Genomic DNA, 23,987 nt, shown 5'->3' with positions numbered 1-23,987 from the left:
GACACTCCGGACGCCGTGCTTGCCATGACCCATCGTAAAGCAGAACCCCCCAATTTTTCATTACCAGCCAAACGCCCGCGCACACTCCCTCGTGCAATGCTTTACAAAACCCTCGTGATGCTCTCCTTCGTAATGACGCTGTTCTGCTTGTCGTCCCTCCGGACGCGGAAGAAGCTGTCGCAAAAGTCGCTACAGCGCATGTGCCGCAAAAACTCCTCGTCGTGGGTGATGACGATGAGCTGGAAGTTGCTCTGGGCCTGGCGGGCCTTGATGATGGCGTGCAGGCTCTCGGCGAGGCTCTTGATGTTGTCCTTGTCGAGATTGGTCGTCGGCTCGTCGAGGGCGATGAGGCCGCAGTTGACGCCGAAACTCTCGGCGAGGGCGAGGCGGATGATGATGCTGGCGAGCACCTTCTGGCCCGCCGAGCAGCGGCCGCGCATGTCCATCTCCGTATCCTGCTTGACCATGCAGACGCGGTAGTTGTACGAGCGCCGGCCCGTCGTCGCGTTCTCGTTGTCGGAGCGGATCAGGATCGTGTCAATGTCGGTGCCCTGGTACGTGCTCTGCCACAGCTCGCCGGCGATGCGGTTCACCTCCTCCATCTTGAGGCTGTGGTACCGCATGATGGCCGTGTCCAGGGCCGAGATGTATCGGCCCAGGTCTTCGATGGCCGCCTTAGTCGTCTCGACCTTGATGTGCGACTCGCGGTACTTCTTGGCAGCGCTCTTGTACTCTTGCTCCCACTCTAGCAAGAGCCGCTCGAGCTCCTCGTCCTTTGTCTTCATCTGGCCCATGATGGAGCCGCGGTCGGCAACCAGCCGGTTGTGGCGGTTCTCCAGTTGCTTCGCTTCGGCGATCAGCGTCTTGTAGTCCTCGTCGGCGTCGCGTGACTCCAGGTCCTCGATATCCCGCCGGAGAATTTCGAGCTGCTGCAGGTTTTGGCGGTACTTGAGATTGTTGCTAATGTTCTGTTTCTTGCGATCACCATTGTCGATATCCTGCTTCAGCTTGTTGGTCCGCACAGTCAGGTCCGAAATCTCCTTATCCAGGGCAGCGATCGACTTCTCGAGACTAGCGATGGCGCGCTGATTCGCCGCCAGGTTGGAGGGGCCGCCGCGGTCAATGTAGTCTTGGATGTCGTTCTCGACCATCTTCAGCTCCGTAACCGAGTCAGCAACCTTGTCCCGCTCCTCGGCAATAGCCTGCTCCTTGGCACGGCCACGCTGCAAGGTGTCGTCTCGGACTGATCTTGCCTCGGCGATCTCGGGCTCGATAGACTCCAGTTCCTGGTCGGCTTGGCTGACCAACTCTCGCTGATGAACTTGGTCCTCCTTCAGGGTTTGGATCTGGTTCTGAAAGTCCTTCTTGCGCTCCAGTTGGTTGAGGGCCTTGCTCAGCTTGTTCCGAAGCTCACTCTTCTCCAGTTCGAGCGAGTTGATCTGGTCCTTCATCCGTTGGCGATCCGACGTTGTCTTGGAAATCTTGTTCTTCATCGATCTGATCTGCTCGTTGCAAGACGCCTGGAGTTCGTGAATCTCGTCGGCGCTTCTACTGACGGTGCCAGACGACTGTTGAGACATGATTCGGTCGACTTGAGCCTCGGATTCCTTGATGTCCTTGAGGGCCTGGGTAATGCTGATGACCGTCTTGTTGAGGGATTCAATATCGTTCAACTTGCCTTCCTCGGCACTGACCACGGCATCTTGCTCCTCCAGCTGACGTCCCAGAGTCTCGCATTCAGCTTCAAATGAAGCAATCTCTTCCTTTACAGAAGGGAGCTCTGCCATCAGTCTCTGGTATGTCTCGTACTGCGCCTTGACCTTGCGCAGGGAATCAAGCAGGGCAGTGGAGTTGGCGAGATCCTCCTCTGCCTTTTCCTTCTTGTTGGGATCAAGAAACTTGATCAGCTTGTCCGAGAATCGAGACTTGGAGACATTCGACTTATCATCGAAATTGCGGTCGCAGAGTCGGCACTTGTTCTTCTCCTGCAAAGTCTTCTGGCAGCCGCGGTAGTAGTCTGCCAGGGCGTCCAAGAGGCTGATGTCAGTGGTGTAAGTCTCCACGTCTTCCTCGTGCATCTTAACCTCCTCCTCGTAGTCGTCGATGGTGGCGCCGTCTCGAACCGCCTGCAAAGCGCTGACGACGACGCTGCGGCAACGCTGTGCTTCGTCTGCATTCTTGGCGCCGAGGTCCTTGGCACTCTTCAATTTGAAGTCAACCTTCTGCTGCTTGTCCCGCGCCGAGTCCCGCTTCTGACGAGCTTCAGCGACAATCTTGTTCTGGCGCTTTAAGGCATCCTGGAACTGGGCCTCGAGAGTGTCTGTCTGCCACGTGGTGCCAATATGCGCGTCCAACTTGGCCTTCCACGTGTTGGTGAGTGTATCCAATTTGCGCTTGCGGTCTGACAGTTCCTTTTTGCGCAAGTCCAGCTGCGCCCGCTCAGAAGCAAGTCTCGTGCACTCCATCAATTCGCGACCAAGCTTCTCATTCTCGCTCTCGAGCTGCCACAACTTCTCGTTCTCTTGCTGGAGCTGGTTGTCGTAGTCGGCATTGGCCAAGGACTCATTTGCCTTCTTCAGCCGGCTCTCGACATCCTCAAATTGGCTGTCGAGGATGGCCTTGGCACCCTCGTCAATGTCCAGCCGGTTGATATCCATCTGCAAGACGCTGATTCGCTTATCGATGGCACCCATCCGCTGCTTCGCGAAGACACGGTTCTGAGTCGTCGTTGCCTTGCGACCCTCAAGCTCGGTGATGACGCTCGTCGCCTCATCCAGCTCGCGCGCGTTCTCCTTTTGCGCGCGATCAAGGTCGCGCTTCTTTTCGGCCAACAGCTTTTGGATGCGCTCGTTGAAGGCCTTGATCTGAGCATCCTTGAGGTCGCCGTCGTAGCCACGGAATCCGTGAAGCTCTGCGGCGTCCCGAACCAGCTGCATGCGGGACTGAAGCTGCCGTTCGTATTTGTCCTTGTCAGACTGGTGCTTGCCCTGCTCTGCAAGCTTGGCGGAAAGCTCGCGGCGGGACTGGGTGAGATTCTTTTGCAGCTCGGCATACTGGGCCTTGTTCTCGTTTGCTTCTTCCTCGTAGCGGGCCATGCGCTCCTCGTACTGGGCAAGCGCATTCTGCAGGTACTCGTCGTCCTCGGGAAGCTCCTCGAGGGTCATCTTGATATCCGCAATAGAGCCTTCACGATAAGTGAGCTGGTCCCTCTTGAACTTGAGGTCGTTGACGATGTTCAAGTAGCTGTTGGCCTGCTCGTGTTTCTCGCGGATCTGCTCCTGCAGCTGTTCCATCTCGAGGGTGAGGGCGTTGCACTTTTCCCGGGACTCCTCGATATCGTTCTGCAAGGCCATGGAGCGCTTCTCGGCACGATCGCCCTTCTCCTTGTTGATTCGGTCTTGTTCCTCAAAGATCTTAAGCTTGGCCAGTTCTTCACCCTGCTTCTTTCTGAGGACCTTGAGGTTGTCGATGGCTTTGGTGTAGCGCATGGCTTCGAAGATCTGATCGAACTGCTTCTTCAACGCTGCAGGCTCGCTCATGGGCCACAGAGACTCGTCTTGGTGGCAGAAGATGACGTAGTCGAGGATGGCCCTGGAGACGCCGAGTTCTCTCGGGATGAACTCGTCCATCTGAGCGACTCTGGAGGAGATGACGGTGCGCTCGCCATTGTTGTTGTAGACCAGTGAGCCTTCGAGGGTCTTGAGAGATCGGGAGTTTTTCTTGACGGTCAACTGCAGACTACGCGTGGCGACGCACTTATGACCGCTGGTCGAAGTGAATGCGAGCTTGACCTGCGCCAGAACTTCCTTCTCGCCGCACAACTAGAAAGCGTCAGCACGAGCTCACTGGCGAAGCACCGCAGTGGACGGAGATCAAGATACGAACCTTAGGATCGTGGACGAAAGCACCGCCCTTGCTGTTGGGGGGCTGCTCGCCGGTGGTGGCATACTTGAGACACTCGATGATGGTGGTCTTTCCGGAGCCGTTGTAGCCGACAATGAGGGTCAAAGGGGTGTAGAATGAGATTGTTTCGCGGCTGCCGCCAAAAGAGCGAATGCCCTGGACGGACAGTTTGTCGATTTTGGACATGGCGGGCGGTGCCTCTCGGGGCCAATTGCCATACGAATCGAGGGTGTGGAGGAAACTAGTTGTGCGGGGTTGTTGGTGGTGGTGGTGGTGGTGTCGGGGAAGAAGTTAAAAGGGAAGCTTGAAGGGAAATTATACCCAGTCTCGTGTTTGCCGGCGACAGGTGCTACTCGTTGCCTTGCACCAGGCTGCAGTCGGTGGAGGTCGCTTGGGGCGGGCGTTGATGGACGCTGGTGTACGTGCGTGCGACGCGAGCTCCGGGGACATCTGGGAATGGCACGCGTAAAGGCAGCAGATGCGAAAAAGCGTGACTTCGCGCCAGGCGATAAGATAAGCGGCGCCTCGAGTGGGCTCCAGGCTCCAGGCTCCAGGCTACAGGCCCCCACGGCGCCTGAGATAGTGTCCGTCCCGAGCTCGTGGGGTTTTCTATACAACGAGGTGCTGGCTCGGCTGAAGTGCTGGCGCCAGGGCAGGCCGCTGACTTACTGCTTGGGATGACTAAGGCCGGCCCCAAGTCAGTACAGTATGTAGTGGCTTCAGACATGCAACGACACCTACTTCCTAGCAAATGAGAATGTTAAGGGTGTTTAAGGTTGCAACAGTCAACCATGATGGAAATCGAGACGCTACTTGGACTCAGGCCAACCTTTGGAAAAGGCTCCTGCGCGAGCTACACAGCATTGCGGGCGACGAAAAGATAAGGGCAGCCTTACAATCACCCGCCTCCACTTTCCCTGCTTGTTGCCTCCATCTCGTTGGCTCTGTCCCCTTTCGTTTCCAACACACCCTAGCGTCCCGTATCCGTGGTCTTCCGCGGTCCTTGCGAATGAATTGGTTCTCATGATAGTGTACTAGAAAGATGGCAGGGCAATGAAAACAGGAGAGAGAGTGCGGTGGTGGTGTACCGGCCCCGAAGACACTCTGTGCTGAGTGAAACGAAAGATGCCTGCACTGCGTTTCCTGCTTCATGGTAGCCGGTGACAAGCTGCCAGGCAGACGATTCGAACGGCTAGCACGGTACGGGATATTAGTGCATCGTAGTCGAAGGTTCCATTCAAAATTGACGCAATCCAGTCAATGACATCATCAGGCAACTTAAAATAGCCTGCATTGCTCTCTTCTCTTGTCAAGTTCAGGCCATGTCAAATATCAGACGGGGTTTGCGCCAGGCGATGCGAGTACACAAAGGCGATTACAAGCAAGCAAGCAACATTCGTTCCTCGTACAAACACGCAGGGCCCAGAGCGATCGATGGACGTAACCGCATTAGGGTAGGTAGGCGAACCGTCAAATCTCCACTCCTCCAGCCGGCTACCTACGTACCTAAGCCACTAAGTCGAGGCAAGTAAGTACTTAGCTGCCGTGCGTTATTATGTAATCTCCATAGTCATGTCAGTGGTGGGTCGCAAGGCCTACCTACCTGGCAAGCCTGGGTACCTTAGCTGTACCGCTGAGGTAAGAGGCGGACGAGGCGGAGGGTCTCGCTCAGTTCAGCCCCTCGTTCCGGTGCGAAAGCTCTGCGGCGGCCCTGATTCTGGAAGAAACAAAACGGGTAACGGGCACCCACTGGGGCCCTCGGCGGCCTGCAGCGTGCTGTACTGTACTGTACTGTACATAGTCAGGCCAACGGCCACATCAGCCATTTTTCTCCACCCGGGACCCATCGTTGCGCGACTCCAGACAGCACCAGCTTCCACCGCACCTCGTACAGCTATGTAATAGTACAAAAACCTCCGGCCGAAGTGTGCGTTCGGCCGGGGCATTTGCTCCGGGGCGTGGCATCCCAGCTACCACCTCCCAGGGGGTCATCGCTGCGCGAAGCCCCTGGAAATTCAGCTCGGGGACCACCACACTGGGTGGCCTGTCCTGGCCTGCCTGGCCTGGCGTGGACCGTGTAAGCTCGGAGCGTGACATGCCAGCACCAGCGTGATGGGGGGAGCAGAGGATGCTGATTGACGCCCTGCAGTGGCCCTGTTTTCGAGTGTACTAGCACGAATGGAACAAAGACAGAGCTAGCTGTCACTCGGAAAAAGGACACTGGGACAGACGAGCACAAGCAGCCACCGGGGCACGCGTCCGAGTCGCTGCGGTGCCGAACAGTAGTAGACGTAAGCGGCGGGGAGGATGAAGGAGGGGGAGGGGGGAGGGGGAAAATGGGATGTGGAAGCGGATGGGAATGGGGGTACCTCCCTCCAGAGTGTAGATCAGGTGCACCAGTCGCCAGATATCCATGTCCCACGACTGAAAATTGCCATGTGCTCCATTTCCGTTTTGCAGTTTCCCATCTTTTCCCAGGTCCCTGCTTTTCCCACATCGTGTCCCATCTGGCCCATCCCACCGCCGCAGGTACTGTACCAAGTGCACCAGCACCAGCACCGTCGCACCCTTCCCCCCCTCCCCAAGTGCGGGCAAGGAGACAAGGCCAATATCCCTCTGCTGAATTTTTTCCCCATGGTGGTGACGACTCGAACGCGGCCATTCACGCAAACCCGGTTCTCTCTTCTCCCTCGTCCCCCGCGCCTCTTTGTCCCTCGTGGTTTCTTTCCTCCCTTCTCTCCCTCCCATTCTCCGAACCTGTTCCATTTCATCCCGTTTTTCCCAGCCTTCCTTGGCTTCTCGCCTCGACCCGCTGGCGACCCTATCTTGCTCTTCTGAGGTGGTCAGACTTGACCTCATGGTCCACGTCCCAACCTGACTGGACCCCAACCCAACCCAACTCAACCCAAGCCACAGCTTCTGTCTCACGACAGTCGGGACAGCTCGAGAGAAAGGACAGAGAAACAAGACACGCGCCTCACTTCATCACCGCCCTCAACCATTGCCGGGGCACTCGCACTCTTCCTCTTGTTCTCTCCCCCCACCGTCGTCTATCAGCGCTGCGTACTGCTAGGTACCTCTGTTGCCGCTACACCTGCCGTTACTGTCCCGCACCGCAAGGCATTGCAATACGCACCAAATCAGACTGGTCTGGTCACGTCTGTACTAGCAGCAATCCAGCCCGGTCTTTTTATTAACTGCTGCGAGACCCCGTCGATTGGAAATCTCTCACTCAAACCACACCCGATCCGTTCTACTCTGCCGTCCTCTCTTGTTCCTTTCCTTCTCTTCTTCCATCGGTCATTCAGTTGCATCCACCACGCATTCTGGCACTTGCTTCGACATCGGCCTTTTGTCCCTGTTCTAGCGAATCGAAAAACGTCTATCCAACGAGACATGGAAGACTAAGCCGTGCACCCGTCGATGCACAGCGCCCCATATCCGCCCGTATCTTTTACCTTGACCTAGTTGATTCTAGGCCTCATCGGACCCAGCTCCAGCTCCCCGTGTCAGCTCATATCCGCCGGCCCCCCCCTCGACACGCCTCGACCGCATTCGCAGTCTGCCATCGCAGTTTGCCATCGCAGTTTGCCATCGCAGACCCCAGGCTCGGGCTCAGGCTCCGTCGCTGTCGCTGCCGCTGGCGTGGGCGCAGTCCCCTGGTCGCCACAGGCGCAACGAACTTGTCGCACTTTGAGTTGCAGGCAGGAGACCCGCCCCCAGCAGAGTTGCAGTGCGCCCCTACCGTGAGGTGACCATATTCCGCCCTGGGAAACACCACCACTTCCCCCCAAATATCGATATCGAATCACGTCGCAAATCGCCAATGCCTTTGTTTGAAGCCGTCAGGGCCAGCATCGGATCAATACCACCACAATCATGTCTCACGGACCACCTCAACCTCCCCAGGCCAATTTCTTTGGCTTCGGGCCCCAAGACGCACTTTCTGCCTTTGATGCTGTTCGTCCCGCCCGCTTTCCTTTCCAGGCCCTGATCTGATACTTCACTTTCCCGCGTCCGCCTCGCTTACTTCTTGTCTGCCCCCGACCCGCCAAAAACCCCCCGACGCATCCTTTTACACCCCCTACAATCTTTCGCAGACCGCTCCCTACGCCGCGCTGACGCAATGCAGATGGCAGAAGCCGACCCAAACATCATGTCCTCGCTCCTGGACCCGACAGTCTACGGGAGTTTTGACGCCATGTCCATGAGCGTCGACAACCCCAACGACGACAACGCCATGTCCACGTTCAATTTCGTCGGCAACACCCCCATGCCCGACGCTCTGGGAGACGATACACCCTCCATGAGCAACAACTATTCAAACAATGGCGATGACGCTTCGAGTGTTGTCGGCGCGGGGCCCGCGCCCGTCGGTGGCATGAATGCGCAGGCTTTGCAGCAGGCCGGCAGCACCCTTACCGAGTTCACAAAGAGGCGGAACTGGCCCGCAAAAGTAGTCGAAGAGCTCAAGGACTTTCTTCAAATACTCGACGCCAACGGTCGCATACGATACGTCTCGCCGAGCATCCTGAACCTGACGGGCTACGCCGCCGAGGAGATTGCCGACACCTTCCTCAAGGATCTGGTCCATCCAGACGACGTTGGTGTCTTCGTCGCCGAGCTGAACGAGTCCATAGCCTCGGGGAACCCCTTGCGCCTGTTCTTCAGGTTCAAGAAGAAGGACGGGAAATACGCCATTTTCGAGTCGGTAGGCCATGCCCACATTGCCGCCGCCAAATTTGCGCCAAACCCGCACAATCAATCGCCATTCTGCCAGGCCGTGTTCATGATGTCGCGTCCATACCCAACAAAGAACGCGGGCTTGCTGGACTCCTTTTTAGAACACAAAATCGAGAACGAACGCCTGAGGAGACGCATTGCCGAGCTGCGCAGGGAGGAGGAAATGGAGAACGAGGAGTCACAACGGCAATGGATGCAGAGTCAGGAGGGCAGATCAGACATGACGCCGTCGGAGACTACGATGACGTCCGCTCCGAGCCACCCGTCTCGCGACACAGACACGGGCGACAGGTCGTCGGCCCTGAACGTTGCACTGACGCGAGAGGCTCTGGAAGGTGTCGCGGGAAGTCGCCCAGACTCGCTGAAGGACAAGATGGCCAGATACGAAGGAGCGGCTTCGCACACGGACACCATTGAGATGCTGACTGGCCTGAGGTATATGGAGGGTGAGAGAAGCCGCGGTATCACGACAGGCAACGCAAGTCCAACGTTGATCAAGGGCGACGCCGGAATTGCCATCCCACTCGACCGGGATCCTCGGACAGGCGATAAGAAGAAGAAGCTCAAGACTTCTGAGGAATACGTCTGCACTGACTGCGGTAAGCTCCCGCTCCAGCCAGCCTTTATGCTGCTCTGCGGACATTCTAACCACGATGATCAGGTACCCTGGATTCTCCCGAATGGCGCAAAGGCCCAAGTGGGCCGAAAACACTGTGCAACGCCTGTGGCCTTCGGTGGGCCAAGAAGGAGAAGAAGAATCGACACAGCAACAACACCAGCCATCAGGCGGGTTCGCTACAAGTCGAGCATGGCGGAGGTTAAGTTTTAATGAGTCACCACCACCGCATTTGGTCCACAGATGCCCCAGAGGGTTGGGCACGGCTAAACTATGTCACCTGGAGTTGGCGCCTGGAAGACGGCACGGAGCAAGACTATTGTCTTGACGAACATATGGCTGTATGCTACGTTTCCGGTCTTATTTATTTGCAGCAACTGAGATACCTGAACACGACTGGGCCATGAGGCAGAAGGGGCGAGGTCTTCGGATCGACAGTTTCAAGAGAGCGAAATTCAAGCCATGTTGCTTTCACTAGCCGGCGAGCCATTCTCCGAGTCAGGTACAGTTGACGCGGGTGGCGGCTCGGGCGGGACCTACCGGACGTGTTGTCTTGTTTGTGGCAGTTCGGCCGGCGGTCGACGAAGGGACCCCAGCCAGAAGGACTGCTCCTGCGGAGCGCGGGATGAGTGATGCCCAAGTTCGCGTGCGCGCTTCTCCTAGATACCTCGCCTCGGCCACAGCTGTGCACGCCACTGCTGGGATAGCAGCCAGAGGCCGCCACGTGCACCCGTGAAGATGATAACCCAGCTATCAACCCCGACTCGCATTACTTTCGCGCCCATGTCTTACGGACGCAGCGAAGCTCGGAGGTTCCTGAAACATGCCGTTCGCCCTGAAGACCTGGACCCAGCCAGGCAGGTTCTGACTTTGCATTCAGCACATTTCAGGCCATCCCAGCACGGAAGTGTTGATTGGACGGTCAGAGCTTGCGATGCGGGTGTGACCTAGGCTTGCTGATCAATGGGTCACAGGTGGGACTCTGTCGCTACTTGGTACGAGCACATTGATACCTAGTGGAGGGGCACGACGGGCTGCTACATAAGTAGGGGTCCAACTCACAAGCTACGCCGAGCTCATGCACCGCGGGGAGCCAAGGCACAGGGGGGCAAGCACTAAACCCAGCAGTCGGGAGCCATCAATGACTGAAGCATGCCGACGACCCCATATGTTGCATGTCGAGCGCACTACCGGCATGTGCGATTTGTGGCAGCTGGAGACGGGTTCGAGGTCCCCTGGACAGCTAGCTTAGCTGCACTGTTCAGTCTGTCGACTGTGGCTGTGAACCGGGAGGCCTACGAGGCCATTGGACGCTGGTCCAATATTGTTTTGGCGTGCATGGCCAGCTCAGGGCCCCGAGACAATTGATCGCCCGCTGGCGATGCGGGGACGTGGCTCTCCTCTTTATCTACAAGAGCTCTCAACCCGGTCCTCTCTCTAGCCCGCCCTTCTTCCCCTTCATTCCTCTTGACAATATCATCACACCTATCCCAACATCATCAGCCAAACCAACGCCTTAACAATGGACAAGCTTATGAACGTCGCCCAGCAGTACCTTAACAAGGACGACGACGACAAGCCCAAGCAGCACCAGAGCAGCTACGGTATGTCTTGAACAAACTTTCCCTCCCCCTCCTGAACTACCCCGCCATCTCCTTTCTCCCCTACCCCGCGCGCCCTTGATTCACGGAAGTTCCGACTGACGAGCATCTAAATAGGCCAACCACTTCCTGGTGGCGACAGTAAGTTTCAAACTTCCCGAATCGAACGAACCTTTTCTTTTTCGTTGTCCTGGAGGGGGTGTACCTGAACTCAAAATAAAAAATAAATAGATGAAAAAGGAGGGGAAGGGAGGGCCAACGGTGCGCTGACTCTCGTATGCGTTCGTAATTAGAGTCTCATGGCGGCAACTACCCCGCGGGCGGCGGAGCCTTTGCCGACGACGACGACGACGATGATTACCGCCATGTCGCCAACGAGGCGTCGCGCCACGCGGGTTCGCACGGTGACACAGACTTGTTCTCGAGCGTGCTAGGGGCTTTGACGCAGAAGAAGACGCAACTGAGGAACGAGAATATTGACGAGGATGGTATGTTCCTTTATTTCTTTTCCCACCAGCACTCTCATGCTCTATCCCTCTGCAGCATTTCCCGAATACGGGAAACCATTTTGAGTGGAGAGAGAAGGGGGCAGGGTGGATATGGATGGGTTAACCTATACTGACGTGTTTGTGACTCGCCACAGACGCCGTGAAGAAGCACAAGAAGTACTTTGGTGACGATGATGACGATGAAAAGGCCGATGACAAGGGCCTCGGCGCCGCGGCCGCGATGCAGGCGCTCAAGATGTTCTCCAGCGGCGAGACGGGCGGTCAGAAGCAGAGCCAGGGCGGGTTCGCGGGTCTCGCCATGGCCGAGGCCAGTCGGGTGAGTTGGCGTCTTCCGACCCCCTCCCCTTTACCCCCTATATTCTTCCTAAAGGAGACACGGGTGGGCGATGTAGATGGAGAGACGGCAGCTAACACCACGTCCACTCAGCTCTTCGACCAGCGCCAGTCGCAGGGTAAGGTCGCCGACGGCACGAGCAAGGAGTCGGCCATCCAGCAGGCGGGCGAGATGGCGCTCAAGATGTACTTCAAGAGCCAAGGCCAGCAGCAGAGCGGACTTATGGGAATGGCGTCCAAGTTCCTCAAGTAGACGCGGCAGCAGAGACGTCAACCTTGTTGGCATGAACCCGAACGCGATAACGAATGAGATGCGCCTTTTTTGATTTGCCCATGAGGTTCAGATTCTGGCCGGGGATGTAGACCGCCGGCTTATACTGTTTCAAGATACTCTTACAAACAAACAAACCATGACGATTATGATGATTTCTTTTTCACGTCGTCCCATCGTCCCCCCCTTCCTCTCCTGATCTACGACAACAGGCCTATCTGGTGTCGTGACCTTTCAAATGTTCTTCTTGGCCTCGAGCCCGCCGTTCTTGGTCACCTCGATGACGTCCACCCACCCCTCGGGCCTCTGCCGGCCCTCCTGGAGCAGGTACGTCTCGGCCTCCTTGGCCCAGTCGAGAAGCTGCTCCTCGCAGCCCCACTCGGCCATGGCCATCAGGCCGACGGGGATCTTGCCCTCGCCCTGGACGGGGTCGACGTAGCCGACGGGCGCCGTGACGGCGGGGCACCCGCTGACGTTGGCGACGTAGACGTAGCTCATGTTGGCGATGGAGACGTTGGTGTCGGAGACGCCGTAGGCGTCGTCGGCGGGGTTCCGCGGCCAGCCCGGCAGCGGGGTCGTCGGGGTGACGATGAGCATGCCCGGGTTCTCCTCGAAGAGGAAGGCCAGGTGCTTCATCAGCAGGTCGCGCAGCTGGGCGTACTTCATGTAGTCGCCGGCGGGGGTCTGGGTGCCGACGGACATGGTGATCTTGTTGGCGTGGTTGATGATGGACTGCCACTGCTCCGGGTCCGGGTGGCGGTGGCGGGCGAGGTCCTGCATCTCGGTGACGCAGACGGCCGAGTGCATGAGCTGGATCTCGCGGAGGTAGGGGATGCGGATGGGCACGATGGCGTAGCCCTGGGACGTGAAGTGAGCGACGGCGCGGCGGCACACGGCGTCGACGGAGGGGTCGGCGCGGGACCACCAGGCCTCGTCGATGGCGATGGTCTTCCTGTGGGAGCCGGCGGCGGCGGCGGGCGACATGGAGGGGGGGATGGAGGGCGTGTAGAGCCCCTGGATGGGGTCGTCCGGGTTCGGGCGCGACATGATGCGGTAGGCGATGGTGAGGTCGGCGACGGTGGCGGCGAGGGGCCCGACGACGCAGACGGACGAGTTCATGGCGCAGGCGCGGTGGTGGGAGGGCTTGAGGCCGTACGAGGAGTTGAAGGAGGCGGGGATGCGGATGGAGCCGCCGGCGTCGGTGCCGATGGCGATGGGCACGATGCCCGCGCCGAGCGCGGAGCCGGCGCCGGAGGACGAGCCGCCCGGGTAGTAGGACTTGTTGTGCCAGTTCGTGGGGGTTCCCCACCGGGGCTGCAAAAGGGTTTGTCAGTACGGGGTTGCTTCCCTAGGGGGCTTCTCCCGGCGGAACCGGAGCGTCACTCACGTTGCAGCCGTTGGTGTCTGGAGAGCTTCTGGTCAGCCTTCTTGCATCACACGTATTGAGGAAAAGGGGAGGAGAGAGGGAGAGAAGAGGACGTACCACCGCCCAACTCGTGCATGGCGTTCTTCGCCAAGACGATGGCGCCAGCGGCCTCGAGCTGCTGGACAGGCCACAGCGTCTCCTCGGCCGGCTTGAACCACGGCAGGTCGGGGCGGTACTGCATGCCGTTGTGGCTGACGTAGCCCTTGACGTTGATGTCGTCCTTGACCCCGATGGGCACGCCGTCGAGCGGGCCCAGCGGCTCGCCGCGGCGCCAGCGCTCCGTGGAGGCGCGGGCCGCGTCGAGGGCAATGTCTTCACGACCGTGGGAGGCGACCCAGGCGTTGGCGTAGGGCCCCGTCTCCGGAGGGGGGTGGCCCTCGGCGCGGCGGACGAGGGGGAGCAGGGACTGGACCACGTCGAGCGGGGTCGCGGCGCCGGAGGCGTAGAGGGCGTGATAGTCGGCGCTGGAGAGGTAGCGGGAGGGCTGGTCCTGGGGTGCCGGGGTGGTGAGTTCGGCGGTCAGGGGGAGGGGGTCCGGGTGGGTTCCCGATTCGGAGAGGACGAGGACGTCGGGCTGGGCGGGTGTTAGTGAAGCGAGCGAGGGGGGCGCGGCGCGAAAGACGAAGGACGGACCTGGAAGCGGTATCTGTAGTCGACGAGGCCAGGGAGGTCTCTGATGGAGCCGAACTTGGCGTTGCGCCAGAAGTAGCGCTGGACGGCGCCGGAGTTTGCAAGCCTGTGCTCATCGTCAGCAGGTGAAGGTCTGGCGATGGGAGATAACATAGAGACACTCACACTGTCGAGCCCGCAACGAGAGGCCAGCCGCGGAGGACGGGGTTCTGGTCCTCTTTTGGCGTATCCGATTTGACCTGGGTCGGCGCCTCACGGGCGCCGGGGTAGTTGGCGTACTTACGGTTCGGGGCCATGATGCGTGTGAGGGGTCGGCCGTGAAGCCGGACGGAATCGGGCGAGGGGGAGGTGGTTTGGTATCACGAGAAGTGGCGGCAGGAGCGAGACAGCACCGTGACAAGCTTGACGACTTGCGCGTGAGGGTCAATTGGATCAGCCAGGGTATTATGAAGGAAGGAGAAGACCAGAGGCCGGAAACGTCAAGCCAAAGGATGCAGATTGCTCGGAAGCTCGGCGGCAATTGTCAGATGCCCGCTGGGGGGGACGGGAACCGTTGGGGAGGAGGACCCTTGCGAAGGTTAGAGCTCGGCCTGGGGAGAGGTGTTTGAGAGTTTCGGGAGTTCTTGGGAGGAAGAGTAGTTGGAGCTGTGTCTTGCTCTCCTCTGGTGCTTTTCTGGCTCAATTCAGCCGATGGACACGGAACACACGGACAGCGAAGGGCTGGTTTGGAGCCAGTTGAAACAAAACGGATGGGGACAGGTGAAGGGTGATCAAGCTGCGGTTGAGGTGTGTGTGTGTGTCCTCGGTGGTGAGAGCTCATGGAGCTAATGTGGGCTCCTTACCTTAGCTTGCTTTACCTCAGATCCGGTGCAGAAAAAAAAAATGTCAGGGTCGAAAGAGCTCCCAATACAACCAAGCCAGTCACCCATCACTCCATCCACAGAACGGGATTGCAGACCCGCTGGGAAAAAGCTGACGGGACTTTGAGGGAGCTCGGATTAGCGACGGTGCTGGGAAGAGCTTCTTAGCAGGTGAAGGCCCCGTAATTCAGCAGGTGAGACGAGGATAGGCTATCGAAGCTTAACGTCAGGGGGGGGGGGGGAGGAGGGAGATGGAGGAAGAAGGGTGGATGCCATGGCCTCCCGTGCCTCGGCATCTCTGGCGACGGAACAGAAGTTGTCAAGGACATGCATTTGCATGTAGGTATGCCTCCGGCGCTCGTGCCGGGTGGGTACGCCGATTCCGTCGGGCTGCGCAGTGTAGATTGACCCGTCCCATTCGCCCTCCAGTCAGCCAAGACCCGGAAAAGGTGTCCCCTCGTCTATCTGGTATGTATCACGTAAGGCAACGCGCCCAAAAGGTCCAGCTGGGTTCCCGCCATTCTTCGAGTGCGTTCGGTTCGTTTAAGACGCAGGAACGGACACTGCTGCAACCGCGCGGACGGAGAGAGAGCTGGAATGGTGCAGACCCGGGGGGGTTTGTGTCAGTGTGACGAGACAACGAGCGGTGTGGTGCCCGTGTCTTATCGCAGCGTCAGTGTCCCAATCTATCGATAAGGGTCGGGAGATACGGTGAGCCCCTCACGGGGGGGCAGCGTCGCAGTCGCGTCGGGTCCGCCCCACTTCACGTGCGCGAAGCTCGGCTGGGTCGACCGGTCAGACACCTCACGCGACCTGTAGATGTTTAGTGCAGCCCATCGAGTCCGATCTCGATGAAATCGCGGCGTCGCGAACCCCCCCGCCCGCCTCATGACGAGAGCATGCTTCCGTCGTGTAATTGGTGTTTGGTGAACTTCAACGGTAGCAACGCCTCGGCTTGCATGGGCGCGTCGAGGGAAAGATGGGACGATCAAACGCGCCGTCGCGTTGTACCATCGATCCAGCCTACCCCGGGATTCCATGATTTGCAGCATTCCGCGATGGCACGATCGCCCAGCCCAGTCTGGGGAGGGAGGCGCTAGCGGCGCCAATATAGTTCCAACATTGTCTTGACACGGTTTACCCCGCCATCCCACCATGGCGAAGCTTGGGCGAAGCTAAAACATTCCATCTAGAAACGTTTTTAGAGGAGCCTCACCTGCTTGTTTGGATGTGAGCGCACGTCGAGCTCCACACCGCAAGTATCACATGGGAGGCCACGAGCAAAGGAGAAGAGAAATTCAAGTCAGTGACGAGGAAAAGGAGTCAATCCCATTGTTGACTCGTGTACTTCTACATACGGCCGCGCTGTCCCGTGGGAAGCAGCTGTTCCTGGCCAGGCATGCCCATTTCGCTCGCTCTCGTAAACCGAACGCCTTCCCTGAATCAGAAACTCCTCCTAAAGGCCCGCGGGCCGCGAGGGTTCGCTTCCCAGTGTTGTGTCCAAGCCAGTTCCCACGGCTGCCAAACGAGTGAATGCCCCACCCCTTGCTTTCCTGAGGAGTGCGCGTCGTACCAGAGAAAGAAAGGGAAAAGAAGAAGAAATCAAGGTGCCAAACGCCGTGCCGATCCGAGTCCCGTGGAAACGAAGGAAGTGGAAAAATCCTTTTTCTTGTGCTTTCTTGGCTCATCTGCCCATGTCCGGTAATTCATCTGAATGCTGGTCATAATCGTGGGGATGAAGAGCGTGAAAAAAAATAATGTTCAGTGTGCCCTGACCTCTGAAAGGGCATCTGGTGGTGTCGTGAAAGTGAGGCAGAGCAGTTGGAGGGTGTCGGTGTGTTTGGGGTATATTTGTGAAAGTAAAATGCAATGCGACAAACAGCTTGTGTCCGCTCGGTGTCGTGAGGAGAATCCATCTCATTCATACTGGGTGCCTTTGCGTGCACCGGGTTATGTGGTGATCTGGGAGAGTATCTCTTTGAGTGTAGCCGCCAAGATAGAAAGGTCGGAAGGTCCAATGAAGCCGAGGGACAAAGCGAAGCCCTCTTACTTCTTGGCCATGTTGTCGTGGAGTCGCAGAATCCTAGTCCGGAACCACAGGACGAAGCTCGTCCAGGCGCCCTGCGTCTTGCGCTTGGCGGTCAGGGAGCGGCGGGGTCCCTCGAACATGGCCTCGTCGGCAACAGGCGCCTGACCCTGATTGGTGCTTTCGTAGTTGCGGCTGGCGAACCCGACACCGCCCTCGGCAGCTCCCATGGCCAGCTTCTCGGCGTCGGGGGCCGTCTTCTTGCGGCTGATGGAGGGACGGATGATGTCGCTGGAGCTGTTGCGGGCGCTGTGGGAGAAGCTCTGCTTGCGGGCAGCCTCCTTTGCCTCTCGCTTCATCATCTGCTGCTGCTCCCGCTCGTGGCGCTGAGCCTCTTTGATGTCGGCGCGCTCTCGCTTGCGCATCTCCTCCTTGTCCCTCTTCTCGTTCTTCAGACGCTCCTTCTCTTCCCAGCGGTGACGCTCCAGTCGGATGCGCTCCTGGTGGTAGTTGGAGTCGAGATCAGAACGTGAGCGCAAGCGGAAACCCTCCAGCGAGGTGCGCAGGGGAGACATGGCGGTTACTGATGTTGAAGGAGATGCCGAGGACAGAGGGGAAAGCACAGGTGCCGTGTTGGGCGCAGTGGACTCTGAGATCCTGCCGCTGGATTGAGTGATATCCGAGTGACTCGAGACGTGAACAAGTCGCGAAGAAGCTGCGTTGGAGTTTGTGCGACTGGTGTTGATGCGCAACGAGGGGGGACCAGTGTGGTTGTGGATATCGGATAGAGAGGAGGTGCGGCTGGCCAGTGAGGGTCGGCGGGGGTAAGATGATGATGATGGGTTGCTGGTGATGGGTATCGACGAAGACGTGGCCGCGTGGTAATTGCTGCGGTGGTGCAGATAGTGCTGGTCCAGCAGGTCGTCGTCGTCTTCAGTAATTGTCGGGGAGTAATCGCGAGGTCCAGGTACTCCGGGGTTGCTGGCGTTGTTGTTGTTGCTGTTGCTGCTGCCTTGTTCGATGCTGGCGAGTGAATTGGCATACGAGAGGGGCGGCGTGGAGGTGCGCGGCGTCTGCTGGAAAGGATGGACGAAGCTGCCGTTGCGATGGCCGCTGCCGCTGGTCGCAACACTGACGTGGGAGGTGCCGCTGGTTGAGCGAGCGTGCGAAAACTTGCTCCTTCCGTTGTTGATGCTGCTGCTGTGGTGGAGTTCTGTCGCTGAGATGCTGAAGCTAACGTCCCTTCCCCCGAAGGATCCTTCCCTCTCTCTTCCCAGACTTCCTCCATAATGCCCAAACGTCGTCTGTTGCTCGTCCCAGCCTCGATCGAGGTCCAGCGAGTTCTTTTCCGAATGCGACAGCTTTTTCAGTATCGGCTTCACCACCGGCTTGCTTCGCGACTTTGAGAGCTTCCCTGGGCCGGCGGTGCCCGTTACATCCGTATACGAAGCCATCGTGGCCGACGTCCTACACACGAGGCACGAGACAAGATGCACAGATTTTCCCCCGAAAAGTTTCTTCTTCTTTTTCTTTTTTCCTTCTCTTTTTCTTTTCTCTCTCGACCTTACGCTCCACTAGGCGAAGGCGTACTGCGCTCTTCGATTTGTGCGAGTGGTGTGGTGATGCGCTCTCTTCGATTGCAGTCGCGTGCAATCAACCTTGGACTTGGCGGTTTCCAAGCGTTTTTTGACCAACTGGTGATGGTGATGGCAGACTGCCAGACCAAGAAGGTTCCTCCCACCATGCAGGCCGGGGCCGCAGACCGCACCCCAGTCTCGGTGACGCCTCTCTTACAGCGATTATGATCACCGGACGCGATGCATGGATCGGGCAATGGAGGTACGAAACGGCGACGAAGGCGGCGGCAGCGGCGACAACGGCTGCAATGAGTTCGATGCCGGAAACGACGACGAACAACGTATGTGTAGGTGTGTCTGTGGTAGTGACAGTGAGCCAACTTTAAATCCACAAGGACGGACAAGCGGCGGTCATGTCATTCAACATACGGTGAGAGTTGGACCCAGGCGGGAGGGGGAGCGAGATGAGCGGCGCCGGGGGGTTATCTAATGGGCGAGATGAAAGGTGGGAGCGACAGGCTGACGAAGCGGAATGGGCGGAGTCCCCCAGGCGGATGGGATGGGATGGGATGGAATCGGATAGGATGGCCGATGGAGACGACTGTGTGGCGGTCGTCTCGGCCTGCCTCACCTTGTCGTTTTCAGCAAACACTGCCCATGCAGTACAGATTCGGTGGCAGTCGGCTCGACCCAAGTGCAAAGGAAGTCAGCCCAGCTGCGCCGTCGTCGATCTCTGGAGCTGTTGCTGCTGCTGCTGCTGCTGCTTCTGCGTCGTCGCGCTGCGAATGGCAATGCCTACGGCAATGGACGACGACTACAACCGACCCCAGCAGAGAAACAAGGTGAAGGGAGGGGAAACGAGAACGGGGGAAACGAGACACAAGACACTACCCCAAGCAGTTGTACAAGGGCCACCGCCCACCGTCCGCATCGGCAACAGAACAGCGAGCCCAGGCCACCGCCAAAAGTGCGCCGAGTATCCGCAACCCGCTTGGCTACGCCTGATTCAGCCTCATTCCTTTCTCAACTGGCATGGAGCACGTGGAGAGACCAAGAAATGCGCCCGGAGAAGGATCGAGGACACGGAGCAAGAGGACTGAGACTTTGACAGAGAGGAAGGAGGGGTTACCCTTCTAAAGCGGAAGCAATGGTGTGGCGCTGTGTAGGACCTTTAGGCGGCCGATTTTAAGGTTGCGGACTCTTGGGACAGGCCCAGACGGCTTGATGTTCCAGAGGTTGCTTCCGGCGTGTTTGGTCCAGGAGCCGAACGATTACTTTTTCTTGCTCAGATCCCTGGCTGACTGGGTTGGGTTTGTTTACATCAGGGCGGGTGTGTTTTGTTGATGCTGCGGCTTTTTCCCAGGGTTTGTCCCCGAGCAGGCGTTACCGGTGAGGTGAGAGGAAAGGCGGGCTCGTGGACCTCAGGTGACCGAATGAGAGGCCTGGAGACCCGGGACCGAAGACTGGAGAAACCAAAACTAACGAAAAATTATCTGGGTCCTGTTCCGGGGGGGTCGACGGGGTGGAACAGACGGGGATTTGACGTCGCGCCGATGGCAAAGAAACAGGGCAAAAGCGAGGCCGTACAAGCGAAGGCGAGAAGGGAACTTCTCAGTGTTGGGGGGCCTACGACTACGGCAAGCGCTAAGAGATGCGGCGGAGGAGGAGGCATCCGAAGGCAGTACTGTGGTACAGGTAGCATTGGCATTGGCTGCCTCTGCTAATGTTCTGCTTCGACGCCGTCCGCCGAGCGCGGGTGCAAGAGAGCGTGACCCTACATACACGAACGATCCTATCCGCCCAGTGTCCGTACGTGCCGCATACAGGCAGGCTCTTGCGCGCGCGAGCGCGGACGCAAGCACTACGTCGGGCAATCCCACGTCACCCTACGCGGTCACTCAGCCAAGACCGAAGCAGCAATGGAACAGCAGCAGCCCAAGACCCCAGTGTGAGTGAGAGAAACGGTCTGAGATTGATGGGTCGAGTTGGGATGGACGCTGCGGGCCCTGCTTGACACTACCCAAACGGCTTCCCGCAGGCACAACCTTACACAAAGACTGATGAAAGGCGCGAGACGGTTGGCAGGCCACCCCTTCTTGGTCTGTCCTGCTTTGGGGTCAGTCTCATCTAAAACACGGCAACTTGTCGATGACAATTTCTAAATCGTCGCGGCGGAACTAGAAAGGCAGAATTTTCATCCAAGATTCTGTTTGCGGATGCAAGGCACAAGAAGCCTTCGGCTGTCGCCAGCGACGAGAACAAAACAAGCCATAAAGAAAAGGCCAAACCCAACGAGACACAGTCTGTCTGGGGACATAACTTACCCGCATCGCTGTCGAATCGAAACAGCGCTGCATCGAGCTAAAAAGCCTACGGCCTGCCAATGGGAATCCGCCAAACCTGTCCCGGCTCCCAGCCCCCCCCCCCCATATGCCTGCCCACTCACCGTCTGCAGTCCATTCCTAGTCGGGCTCGCGGTTCACGGGATGTCGTCTCCATGCGAACGAAGATGAGGACAAGAAGGAAGCCCGTCGACGAGGTTCCGAGAAGGGGGAAGAGGAACGGATTTAGCCCTGTCTCCGGTGTTGGAAGCAAATCACATCCACGGTCAAGCAACAATCGTCACCACAAGAATGAATTTACATGAATCTCCGGCCCGAATCCCAGGCGCACCCACCACCCCCACCACCATCATCCTGCATCCTTCGACGTGACGCTTACTTTTCCCCCAATCATCGTCGACAAATGCCTCACTGCAACGGGAAGAAGCTTGCTTGCCTTGCGTGCTTATTTTATCTGGCCCTCACCATCAGAAAGACTTTGGCAGAAAGTCAAAATGCCAGAGAGCATTCTCTCACGGAACCGCAACCCGATCGTTTTCACACTCTATGTTGTGCTATGCCATTCGCCAAGCTTCAATTCCCCATCATGGCAAAACAGAGATAACAGCGAAGCGGCCCAAGGCTCGTCATCGTCATCGCAAGGTCATGAAAATAGCCTTGGCCATGGTTTATCCAGGCAATGACCTTATCCGTCAACATCATCGACGATCCAGGGCCCTGCATACTTCTCTCGCCTACCAACCCTGTTGGTGGCGGCAGCAGCGAGACCAACCTGCTCAGCAACATCAACAAATTCCTGCTTTGCCTCTTCCTGACTGCTCACTCTGTGTTCTGACAGGCTATTCCCCCGCACCGTGCTAAGTGGCAGTCTCACGAATCAAACGAATCAAGTCTCTCGGCCAGCTCAGGCAACCAAGGTGACAGAAGGCCCAGCCCGGCACAGCAACGTGCCACCACCAACCACAACCTCTCCTGCTCGGACTCTGTGGCCCGTCTACCCCGCCTCCAGAACGCCTCGCATGTTCAGGCCCGGATCCTCCTGGGAATTACAAAAACTGGCCGCCCGGTCTCCATGCATGCATGGTGTTGTCGGGATGGGTCTCGAAAACCGGACTGCCCCGAGTGCCTCGACAAGAGGCATCATCGATTTTCATGTGGCTTCTGCGATTGGCAACGCTTATCAAAGTTACCACTGCGCCGCATACAAGGGCAGTGGTCACTCGAAAACATCCTCCAGATTACCAACAGACGAGAGACATGACATGCTATGCCAGCCCAGCGACTCCAAACTCTCACTACACTCTCTCGCCTTGCCCGCTCAGATCATGGTCTAGCCTCTACTACTTTCCCCCGACTCGGACCCTCTCCCCGGCTTCGTACATCTGAACTCAACCTTGAGTTGCATCTCGAACCATGTTTCGACCACTGCACGGATGTTGCGACTAGCCAACGCAGACTCATGCAACCCCGGATTCAGGGTAATCAGGACAGACCAAGGCCACTGACATGACCAGCCTCCCTTTGTCGAAGTCCCATTTGAAGCTGATACAGCGAACGGTCTTGGTTGGAATCTTGGACAACCTGAAAGGGGCAGGTTGCACCAACCACCAACAGGACATTTCCTGTACAACTGCTCAGCAGTTCCATGCTGCAAACAAGCCACTGAGCATCAAGTACTGCAAGCCTTTGTCTCTTTGGCCTCTCATAGCCATGGCCCTTTGCTGGCTGGCTTTCTTCCAAAGCCCCACTCCTCCCTTCTTAAACAAACGCTTCTAGTTGATATCCCGCATGTCGGTGCATGTACGAACGGGAACTATTGCCCGCGCGCAGCAGCGACGACACCCAGAAATGGCTCGGCCCAGTTTCGAGGGAAACCACCTTCCCGTTCCAAGACCCGTCTCCATTCCTCCGTCTCTCCGTCTCTGACGCCCATCATGGTGTTTCCAGCTCCGGGCACATCCGTGGCGTGGCGTGCTGGTCCGTTTGTAATCGTGCGTCGAGGATTGGATCGCAGACGACGATGCCTTTCTGATTGCTATTTAAAAACATGGAAGGTTCGTCAGGAGCAGTCTAAAATCTGCAACGAATGTGACACTTGGACCACGAGCTACTCATCTCCGGCCGTTGAATTGGGGGGACAGGGGCAAGAAGCGCATAGATGATGGCTCTGCTGCAGACATCGGAAACAGGTCCGCGCCGAGAGCCTATGGGCCGTCGGCTGGTTCGACCTGAAGCCACGGGATATCCCTTGCCATCTTGGTTGGTTTTGCAGTCCGTCTGGCTGGCTGGTACCACCGGCTGCCGGTGGTAGTATCGGGCCCTGACGATCAAGTCCATAACAGGTTGGTATGAGCGGACTAAATGCTCGCTTCGTGTAAGTTGACTTTTTCGGCGGGATATCTCCTGTCAACCAACGGCGTGACGGATCGTCAGTTGATCCATGATAAAAGTCTATCCCTCACTCTCCTGGGATGCCATGCAACACAGCCAGATGATGCTCACTTTGATGGCCCCGGCTGGTGACACAGCTCTCCTGGCATTCATAGCTCTCTGCTCGTTTCGAAACGCGACATCGTTTGGTTCATATGCCTTTATAACTTTTGCATATTTGGGCAATGCCAGTTGAACACCCGGACAATGCTATGCTATGCAACAACCCCCAGACTTGGCTTTGGAATCCGGGGTTGCCAAAAACCGAACACATGGCACCAACACCAGCCTGTCACGACTTTGGCGTCACCCCCACGGCGGTTTCGAAACAGATGGTCGTTGTATGGTGAATGGACTACAACAATCATGCATATTTTAGCAATGCTAGCCCGTAGAAATGCTAATGCGCATGTAACTACTGTTTATGTGCGTTGTGAAACGAGTAGCTCGACTTCGAGCGAGACAGATACCGGAATCGCCGGTCATGACTTTGACGTGGCTCGGCAAGATACCCTGGATACGTGGCTATTTGGTAAGTAGGCCGTTCGTTATAGCTCAACACATTTGGTAAATTTCGGGCTAGGCTACGATAATGCTATGCTATGCGGACTCGGGCATGTCGAATAGGGGGTGCGGATGTCCATCAATCGTTCAGAGAGCTCTCGCGGCGCTTGGTTCCGGCTCTGACGTCGAATCATGCCGGTTGGCTCGTGTGCCTCG

At 57.7% G+C, this 23,987-nt stretch overlaps 6 protein-coding genes across 6 annotated transcripts; 3 read left to right on the top strand and 3 right to left on the bottom strand.

Annotated features, from left to right (window-relative positions):
• Positions 1-101: 101 nt before the first annotated feature.
• ColSpa_03272 (DNA repair protein RAD50) lies at positions 102-4,089 on the bottom strand (the record flags this gene model as incomplete). The annotated part of the gene is made up of 2 exons (XM_049269484.1): positions 102-3,821; positions 3,847-4,089. 2 exons carry the CDS (start codon positions 4,087-4,089, stop codon positions 102-104), a joined length of 3,963 nt encoding a protein of 1,320 aa, XP_049125441.1.
• A 3,940-nt stretch (positions 4,090-8,029) lies between these two features.
• Positions 8,030-9,468, top strand: ColSpa_03271 (cutinase gene palindrome-binding protein; the record flags this gene model as incomplete). The annotated part of the gene is made up of 2 exons (XM_049269483.1): positions 8,030-9,245; positions 9,308-9,468. The coding sequence occupies 2 exons, from the start codon at positions 8,030-8,032 to the stop codon at positions 9,466-9,468; spliced, it is 1,377 nt and encodes a 458-aa protein (XP_049125440.1).
• Positions 9,469-10,784: 1,316 nt separating this feature from the next.
• Positions 10,785-11,958, top strand: ColSpa_03270 (uncharacterized protein; the record flags this gene model as incomplete). The annotated part of the gene is made up of 4 exons (XM_049269482.1): positions 10,785-10,866; positions 11,157-11,351; positions 11,507-11,688; positions 11,800-11,958. 4 exons carry the CDS (start codon positions 10,785-10,787, stop codon positions 11,956-11,958), a joined length of 618 nt encoding a protein of 205 aa, XP_049125439.1.
• Positions 11,959-12,210: 252 nt separating this feature from the next.
• ColSpa_03269 (fatty acid amide hydrolase) lies at positions 12,211-14,328 on the bottom strand (the record flags this gene model as incomplete). Its single annotated transcript, XM_049269481.1, has 5 exons — positions 12,211-13,290; positions 13,364-13,380; positions 13,460-13,976; positions 14,036-14,165; positions 14,198-14,328. 5 exons carry the CDS (start codon positions 14,326-14,328, stop codon positions 12,211-12,213), a joined length of 1,875 nt encoding a protein of 624 aa, XP_049125438.1.
• Positions 14,329-16,938: 2,610 nt separating this feature from the next.
• On the bottom strand, positions 16,939-18,372 carry ColSpa_03268 (uncharacterized protein; the record flags this gene model as incomplete). The annotated part of the gene is made up of 1 exon (XM_049269480.1): positions 16,939-18,372. The coding sequence occupies one exon, from the start codon at positions 18,370-18,372 to the stop codon at positions 16,939-16,941; it is 1,434 nt and encodes a 477-aa protein (XP_049125437.1).
• A 926-nt stretch (positions 18,373-19,298) lies between these two features.
• On the top strand, positions 19,299-19,595 carry ColSpa_03267 (uncharacterized protein; the record flags this gene model as incomplete). Its single annotated transcript, XM_049269479.1, has 1 exon — positions 19,299-19,595. The coding sequence occupies one exon, from the start codon at positions 19,299-19,301 to the stop codon at positions 19,593-19,595; it is 297 nt and encodes a 98-aa protein (XP_049125436.1).
• Positions 19,596-23,987: the final 4,392 nt, after the last annotated feature.

This window comes from Colletotrichum spaethianum, assembly GCF_022836535.1.
Source record: "Colletotrichum spaethianum MAFF 239500 DNA, contig06, whole genome shotgun sequence".
NCBI lineage: Eukaryota > Fungi > Ascomycota > Sordariomycetes > Glomerellales > Glomerellaceae > Colletotrichum > Colletotrichum spaethianum.
Note: the sequence above shows the minus strand (reverse complement) of the source record. Positions and strands in the feature narration are given on the sequence as shown.